This window comes from Typopeltis vanoorti, chromosome 14, assembly GCF_054136105.1.
Source record: "Typopeltis vanoorti isolate ZY-2024b chromosome 14, IOZ_Tvanoo_1.0, whole genome shotgun sequence".
Lineage (NCBI taxonomy): Eukaryota > Metazoa > Arthropoda > Arachnida > Uropygi > Thelyphonidae > Typopeltis > Typopeltis vanoorti.
Window position 1 is genome coordinate 34,472,662 of NC_143562.1, and position 9,519 is coordinate 34,482,180.

General features: G+C 34.4%; 1 protein-coding gene across 1 annotated transcript in view; it reads left to right on the forward strand.

Moving 5' to 3' along the window:
* The window catches only part of LOC150099359 (uncharacterized), a 90,664-nt gene extending 86,855 nt beyond the window's left edge, over positions 1-3,809 (forward strand). Inside the window, exon 8 of the mRNA XM_090404326.1 lies at positions 2,198-3,809. Within this exon, the coding sequence (XP_090260452.1) occupies positions 2,198-2,441 (244 nt within the window). The 3' untranslated portion in view covers positions 2,442-3,809. The remainder of the gene's footprint in view (positions 1-2,197) is intronic.
* The last annotated feature ends 5,710 nt before the right edge of the window (positions 3,810-9,519 follow it).

Consider the following 9,519-nt stretch of genomic DNA (forward strand, 5'->3'; position numbering starts at 1 on the left):
TTATGAATAATCCATTTCAAGAAAACTTGAACATCACAGAAATTTCAAATAAAATTAGTGGGCTGTTATATCAAACAGCCCACTAACCAAGCTGAAGTAGAACTTTAGATAATAAACATTCAGAATAGTTTACATTTAAAATCAATAAACAATGAAGTCGTTTGGAAGTATACACACAAAATATTTCCAATATTAACTGATATTGTGCGAAAAATTCTGTCGTGTTTCGGATCAACATACTTGTCAGAATCTCCTTTTTCAAATATGAACATCATAAAAAATAAATTAAGAATGCAAATTACAAATGAATATTTGGATGATTGTCTGCGATGCCACTTCTTCATATCAACCTGACTATGAAATATTGCGAGGTCCAAACAATGCCAAATTTTACATTAATTGTTTTTTCTAACTTTGGTTTTCCAAAATAGAGAAATAAACATTTTATTCCAATATATTTATTTTATTTGTTGTATTAAAATAATTAAAAGTGATAAATAAATTTTTAAATACACGAATAAAGTTTTTAGTTTCTTTAAATTTTTAGGGCTGGGAGAGTTGGTCCTCCGAAGTGAGTGAGCACATTTACTGCATGGTTGTGCGTAATAAGATATCAGGTTGGGGGAACGTGATCTATATAAGAGAGTAAATCACCGAATAACTTAGTATAGAAAAGTAGATCACCGAATAACTTTGTATAGAAAAGTAGCTCGCATAGTAAATAAGGTTGAACACCACTGCTATATAGAAACCTTTTTACTTTATGCTCGCTTGCGTCTTTTTTGAAGTATAGTCGAAAATGTTATTCCCTTATGGGATCACGGACATCATATTTGTTATTTACTATATTATATGTTTCTTGGTTAAACTATTTTGCAGTAACAATTCATTGTTATAATTCCTTTCTGATAATTTTTTATGACAATTGTCACAGGGTTCCCTGCAAAATAAATATTTTTATGTATGGTGCCATGGTCTCAAAAAGTTTAAGAAACGTTGTTATAGATCATGCCACCTGAACCAGCCAGGAAATCCACTGGAACAAATTACAGTTAATGTAGCTACTGCACAATTGTAATTTTTTGTTTCTGAGATCTTGATTCTGTATCGAACTTAAATTGGATTGGCTGCATAAAACTATCTTAATCTGGAGGAAATTGTGGTTTGCATTATTCCCCATCCCTTTCTTTTTATTATTATTATTATTTTGTCTCCTTTATGTTACACTATGCTTAATGATATAATAATTATGTATTGTTAACATTCTGTTCCAATGTTGAAAGTTTATTTTTCACTTGGTTAGAGTATAATAAATTTAGTTTAATCCTTTATTCAAGTGTGAGCAAACAAAGTTTGTGCCTGAAAGTATCTTCAGGACTGGGGTAAGGTGGTACAACACCAGGGCAACTCATTGCAAAGGTGGAGCAAGATACCAACAACTCCTATCTCAGTATCTCCTATAATGCAAAACACATCTCCTTGTGGATATGTCTAATGTTATGCAGTAAGGGAAGGGCCACTACCCAGACTAGTTTCGACCTTTATTGAGGTCTCTTCAGTGGGAGCCAGGCCCAAGTTGAGATACCAGGCAGAGGCGCAAACTTTGTTTGCTCACACTTGGATAAAGGATTAAACTAAATTTATTATATTCTGTTCCAATTGTAATACTATATACACTGATTTGAAAGAAGTCAACATACACCATAGTGTCAGGAACAAACAGTGATGCTCACCTTATTAAGATTATAGACCTTGATCCTAAAGATGTTCAAAGGTGTTGAGATCAGGGCTCTGTGGAGGCCAGTCAACTGTGGTGACATTCATGCAGTTACATTATGACACGACGCATTGTTTTGCTGAAAGAGACAATGGTCAATTACATAGAAATGCCACAAAGTAGGAAGCAGTGCATCGTCTTCTTGCATGGAGAGTAGTTGATGAATTGAGTGCATTGCTTGAAAGATTTTTTTTTTTTTTTTTGCATGAGTATGTGGACTGTAGTGAGTCCTTTGAACCCCATGGTGGTTTGATGTTAATAATAATAATATTTGAATATCTAAATTTTCACTTATTGTATTTAAACTATCCTGATTTATGACATCTTTATCAGTGAATTTGCAGAATATAGTTTTGTTATAAATGAATACACTGGCAACCTATTTTTAATTCAGAAATTGCTTTGACTTTTTTTACATAGACACAGCAAAAGAGAAATGAACCTCCAGAAATTATTGTTTCAGTTGAAGCAATCTGATACTGGTTATCTAAAAGAAGAAATTACCAAGTGGCAAATGAAAGTGATAGAAAAAAATAAATCATTAGAACATATGCAGAATGAACTGAACATCATTGTAAGATATTTAGAACAGCTAAAACAGTATGGAATTGTAATTCCCAGATTAAAAGATCCTTTAGATTTTAGACCGGTGGATGTAACATGACTATTATTGATGAATATAAACTGAAAAATTATGGCTTCTTTCTAGTTTATTTTTTAATAATCAGTAAATGTTAACTGTCTGCCCTATAGATATGTTATCTATAGGTCCTACTAATGGCAAAATATTTTATTCGAATTTAAAAAAAAAAGAAAAAAACTTATGCCAGTATTGCAATTTGAATATAGTTTTATTTTCACATAAATCAAAAAAAAAAAAAAAAAAACATACAGCTTCCATACTCACAGTAACAATTGTCCCTCTAGTTCGAAAGACCTGCGTTGGATTTCGGTCCTGTCTAAGACATGAAAAACCTTTTCAACAGCTTTTCAAATGAAGGTGAGGTATCCAGTCTCATATAGATGTGGAATGTTTTTCCTCTCAGAAACTTAGGTTTTTCATTTTGCAAGATAGACAATATGGTCAGAAATACGTGCAGTTCACAGACAGGAAAAGACATTTAGACTTTGCAGACAGGATTAACTACCACCTTAATGTACACTCCTGTCTTGTTATTTATGTCAATCCAATCCAACAAAGGTTGTAAAACCTATAATACATTAGTACTATAATATCAGTTTTGAGAATGGGCTGAGGGTTAGATAATCTGAAAACTTTGTCCTACAGAAAAAACTGTATGTTTTCTCAAGAACAATGTTTCTCTTAAATGAGAAACAGATATGTTTTCTATAGGTCCTAAAAAAAGATAGTTTCATTGTTTGCTAACCCGGCCAGCTGTTGACAGTCAGTCTCCATTTTATTATTTTTGGAGGATGTCTGGAATCCTGTCCTGATTGGCTGCATGAATAACATACCTGCTATCCAACCAATAAGCCTGCTTTAGATGAGCTTGTTTAGCTCCTTGAGTTATAAGTCTTAAAAAAAAAAAAAAGATTAGTGCAATCTCTAGCTTGCATAGACAAAAGTGACACAAGAATATAGCAGACAACTGCTGTTATGTCATGCGAGTTCTACAGTTAGTTTCTCTGAGTTAGGTTAAAAATCTAAGTTTCTTTCAGGAGGAGGGAAAATATATCATACTCACCTGTACCAAAGATCAAAAGTTTTTATCGTTCAAAGTGAAGTATACTTTAATTTTAGAAAAATTAATGAAGACGAGGATACCTGTTAATAAAGTAATTTGATGTCATATATGACTTCCAAGGCTCTCCTAATAATGCAATACAAATAACATTTCTTATAATATAATATAAATGCAGTGTGTAGTATGTATATTTTATTATTTTTATTCTTTTCATGAATATCTAATGTCATAATCAAGTTTGGCCCATGCTTACTAGAAATTTTTTTGGGTGAACTAAGTTGTATTTCAACCCCCAGCCACCATACACACACTCAGATATGTAACCTTCTTATTTAAAAAAAAAAAAAAATATATATATATATATATATATATATATATATATATATTAAATATAGTTTAATATATATATAAGGTATATATAGTTTAAAAAATAGCTATACTTGAGTTCAACATTTACAAGCAAGGGGCTTGTTTATATATTATGTATCCTCTGGTGGGGGTGAAAAGTAGTGCCTGCTGTATTAGCAAGTTGTTGTAGGCCAAGAATCCATTACTATATTAAATAATATGTCACTGAAAAGTAGTTTGAAAATCAAATTATTGCATCATTATATCAGCCTAATTGGCTGACTAGGTAAAATTTCTGTTCTCCTACCGACAGTCTGTGAGTTCAAATCCTAATTTTTGTTTGTTAATTAGGTGGTAGTATTGCTCATCATCTACTTGAAAGCACAACCTTTGCTTATTGGAAACATGAAGTTACTTGAAAAAAAATCATGTTTAATCTCTAGAAATGGAATTCCAGATTATTTAATTCTTAACCTACTCACAGGCTATATGTTGGCATCCTTTCATAAGTGGGACTGACATTAAAAAAGAAATAATAATTTATAGGTCCTAATTGAACTGTTTCATTTTTCATTCCTGTAATCCATACTTTTACATTTTGCATAAAGTGCAAGATAGAAAATCACATGGATTTAGTATTCAAGTGCAGTAATTCACAGTGACAATAAAAAAAAATAATAATAAAACTACATATAGTTGCACCTTTCTAGATACATGCCAAATATCCAGAAATTAATTCCAACATTTACTTTTTTAAAACTTTTTTTCGGTGTGTGTGTGTGTGTGTGTGTGTGTCTCTTTCAGAAATACTGCCATATAACCTTCTCACAAAATCTACCTGTCCATTTTGGAATGTGTTCACTTCATAAGCAACATATTTCTGCATAACTCGTTACTCATAACATGTTGTCTTTCACTAACTGTTCTCATCCTCTTCAAGTATCATAAATCTTTTATATGTTTATATAACATCACTTAGCTCATTTTCATCTGCATGCAAATTTCTACTGAAGTATTCTTTGGGCCTTAGTGTAACTGGTGATCATTAAATATTCATTTCTTTAGGATTCAAAGCAGTTTAGTTTCAACTATAACAGTAAATATGTACTGGAAAGTTAGTTATTATGAATTTATTGTTTACTTTTATTTATTTTACTTTATTATTTATTTATTGTTTACTTTTAGAAATTTTACAAATGATAATTAATGTTACATTGTTTCACTTATTGTCAGTAAGTCTAGGTGGAAAGAGAAAAAAAAAATCAATCATTGAATATAAAATTGCCGGCTTGGTTGGCCCGAGTGGTTAACGTATTCACTCTGCAGGTTCAAATCCTGCCATGGGCATGGATGTTTGTGATTGTCTGTGAAATACTAGTGGTTGTGATCGGTGGTAGTTGGCATTGGTGTGGATGATGAACATAGTTGTTCATCATCCACACTAATGGATTGAGTGGTGGAGATGGAGAGTTGTGGAGTAGGTGCCCTCCCTCAGTGAGTCTTTGGACTCCCTGGAGGTGTTATGTAATAATAATAATTGCATAATGTATTTAATGTATTATAAAAAATGATTAAAGAACTTGTATATAAAATAACTGAGTAATAAAAGTGTGAATTTTGTTAGAATTTGTTACTTTCATGCATTCTGTTAACTGTTGACATCATGAAAACATAGTGGATGTGGTGGGAAGAAAAAAAAAACATCAGCTCAGTCCAGAAATTAAAAAGTTAGAGGGTGTAATTAGTTCTTTCATTTTTTTTTTTTCTGGGCCATCTTGAAGAATTGTAATTCTTGGGACCGGCTCGCACCAGCCAGTTGTTAAAATTTTTCAAATTTAGCGAGCCAGTTGTAATTCTTCAAGATGGCCCAGAGCCCTGTTCATAAGGTAAATAATTTTGAGTTATGATCCCTTGCTTAAAGTCTTTTTATTTAGAATTAGACCTACAATCTTGTTGATATGGAAATAGGAATTTGCAGAGTCTTGCTGGAGGGAGCAAACTTCTGGAGATTTTTTACACATGTCATTAATCTTTTGAACCTGTCTATACCAAAGCAGCCCATTACTGGTGTAACCTTTAGTATTTTTGGCAAGTTGGATGATTCTCAATTTGGCATTTTTGCAGTTTGGCACTCTAGGCATTTTGAGTGAGTAACCTGTTGTCAGGACCATTTGTGTGTTGACTGCCTTAAAATCCTAGTGATTTTAAGGCGGTCATTCCTGCTTTTTGTTGAAAGTTGTAGTAGTTCCTTGACACAATTTAAATGATTGCAGCAACCACAGCTCCAATTCCAAATGGTGTGTCACCAAGTCCTCCTCCATTTAAGGATTCTGTTTTGCATAACATATAACAGGATTTTGGGACATGCGGAGCTTGTGGTATGTATGCATCCCATCAGTTGGATATGTGGCATGTGAGAGAAGGGGGAGTGCATATATGTGCAAAATGTAGGCAATGGGAGGAACTTAGTAACTTAGATATTACGATAACTGACCTCGTTACGCAGGGGTGGGAGAATTTTGAGAGATGAGTAGTGTGATAGAAGTTGAGAACAAGCGAAATATGAATGAAAAAATAAGAATGGGGAGTGTGAAAGGCTTGAATGATTGTGAAATTTTCGGAGATGGTCTTGGTTGGGGAGGATGAAAGGCAAGTAAGAGTGGCTAGCTTGCAGAGAGAGAGAGAGAAATGAGATGAAATGAAAGAGGAGGTGGAATGTCTAGGGAATGAGATGAGAAGTATGAAAGATGAAATTAGGCAAATGGAAGAGATGAATGCAAGGTGAATCAGAGTAGGAGTGAGAGAGATTTATGAGAATGATAGAAAAGAAGAGGAGAGAAAAAGTAGAAGAGAGGGAATGAGAGAGGTATGGGAATGATAGAAGAGGAGAGAATGGAAACAGTCAGAGAGAGGGAATGAGAAGAATGCGAGGGAATGCTGGAACCAGGGATAGAGTGATGCCAGTACAGCAGGAGCAGGTAAGTAGGGGGAACACAGATTGAAAGAGTCAGAGGAGAGAGAGAAAAAAAGTGTGAGATGCAGGCAGTGGTGTGTTTGGACCGGATCGTGTGAACCGGTTGTTAATGATTTTAAGTCGGGCGAGCCGGTTATTAAAATTTTTTATGAAAGGATAGATGATGAATGGTGGTATATACTTTTTCTCATAAATATTTTGAAAATTGTATAATAAACACTTACATATATATTATTATTATTATTATTATTATTATTATTATTATTATTATCAAAAATAAATGCATAAAGGAGAATTCACAAAACACAAACTCAATTTAAGAACCGGAATTTGGAAACGATTTTATTTACTAAGCAATGTCTGTATTCATTAAAACACAAACACGTTATCAAAACTCCCGAACTGGGTATTTGAATAAACAATAGCGCCTTATTTTTCGGCGAATTTCCAAGAACTTGCAACATTAACTTCTCAGAAATTAACATTGTTGCACTATCGATAAATACAAAAATACGTCGCGACGGCTACAGTCTCTAGTCATTTGATCGACTACAAGTGGTAATATTAGTGTTACATTTGTTTGTTCAGGATTTCATTTGATAATAGGTAAGTTTTAGGTAATATAGGAAAATTTTCTTTAATATATGTTTTTATTTCAGCATCTGAAAAACAGGCAGGTCAGCATTCATCCAATTAGAAAAACACAGTTCTTACATCTGCAAATATGATTATGGTCAGTCTGGCCTTGCAGACCATGTTTTGAATACATCCCACAGAATCTCCTGGAAAAAACTACCATGCTCCACCATAGTAAATTCAAAAAAGAAAGCCTATTCTTTGAATCTGCATCTGCACTCAGGAATCAACCTAATTTAAACAAATATGGTTGCATTAAACTTCCCAAAATTCGGGAAACTTTAATTATCAGAGATCCCTCTTTACATCCCAGGCCACCTGCAAATGCCCATAGAGGGTGCACCACCTAGATAGGACTTTAGTTTCACTTTGTATTGTATTTGTGTTTGTGTTGTTACAGAAAGTTTTTGTAATCCCCGAAGATGTCTCTGTGACGGAGACGAATTATTGGAAGTATTTAAAATTAGTTTTAATCCTTTCTCAGTGCTGTTAATATTCCATTAAATCTCTAACATGAAGATTATAAGGCTCAGTCCAGGAGATTGACTGTTATGGTTAGGAAAGCAAAACTGGAATATGAGAAGAGATTGGCACTAAGATCCAAAAAAAATCCTAGGGAATTTTTTAGCTATGTGGCCAATAGGAGGAGAAATGATTGTGGAAGAATGACATTGTGGGATAAAGATGGGAATAGAGTGACTGATGCAGAGGACATTGTGGAATTGTTCAATGAACACTTCATTGGAGTATTTCATCCTGGAGAAGTAAGTTTTAATACTAGAGGGATAGTGCAAGTTCAAGGTTTAGAGGTGCAAGAGGAGAGCATGTTCCAAATACTGAATACTCTGGATGTCAGTAAAGCTGTGGGACTGGATGGTATTTCACCACGGGTTTTGAGAGAATGTGCTAAAGAACTGACAGCTCCGTTGACCTGGCTTTTCAATGAAAGTTGCTACGGGAAAGATACCCAAGGAATGGAAGAAAGGTAAGATAGCGCCATTGCATAAGAGTGGTAGCAGACTGGACGTGTCTAATTATAGGCCTGTTTGTGTGTCATCATCAGTTGTTAAGATCTTGGAGAAATTAGTGAGGAATCGTATACAGCGTTGGGCAGATGAGCGTAATGTTATCTGTGAGAATCAGCATGGATTTGTCAAGGGGTGCTCTTGCTGTAGTAATATGATCCTTTTATAATAAAGTGACAAGAACAGTTGATGAGAGAAAGGCAGGCATATACTGCCATTTTGGGGATTTTGGAAAAGGCATTTGACAGGGTGCCACATTATAAACTGATCTTGGGATGATGATTGATAGAAAATTGAAATTCAGAGAGCATATCGCAAAGGTGGTAAAAGTAACCCAGAGGATTGCTGCAATGGTTTCAGGGTGCTACATTATTAGTTATGAGGATCGGCTGAGGGAATGTGAACTGCAGAGCTTGGTGGATAGAAGAAGGAGAGATGATATGATTGAGACTTTTTAACTGTTGAGAGGTGGTTACAGGGCTGACATTGGGGAGTTCTTTCACTTGATGGAACAGCAGGAAGGAGTGATGACAAGGGTCCATCCCTGGAAGTTACGAAAGGAAGCTGTGAGTGAGATGATGGCGAGGAGTGGTTTCTTTGAATAGTGGGTGGTTAAACTATGGAATGCATTGCCTGATAGAGTGGTGAGAGCAAGAACAGTCAATGAGTTCAAGGAGTGGTATGATAGACTTTGTATTTTCTAGGAAGGACCTCCCACAATGAGTCTCTTGACTCCATGGAGGCCTGAATAATAATAATAATAGTCTTGCATGCTGCATTAAATTTTCTTTCAAATCACTGTTCTCTTTGGATGTAAAAGTTGTATGCCTTTCCAATCAGTCCTATGACATGGCTCCACAGCACGATTGAAAAGACTTTTTCCCATAGTGGATTAAATGGTTACTGCTTTTATGCTCTTCTTTAGTGAGTTTCATTGTGTTCAGTTTTGCCTATATACCCAAGGTTGCAAAAAAAAACTTAATTTTGTTACTCTTGGATATGTGTGTCTGTATCTGTGTGGGGATGTGCATGTAATAGGAGTCTATGTGAACA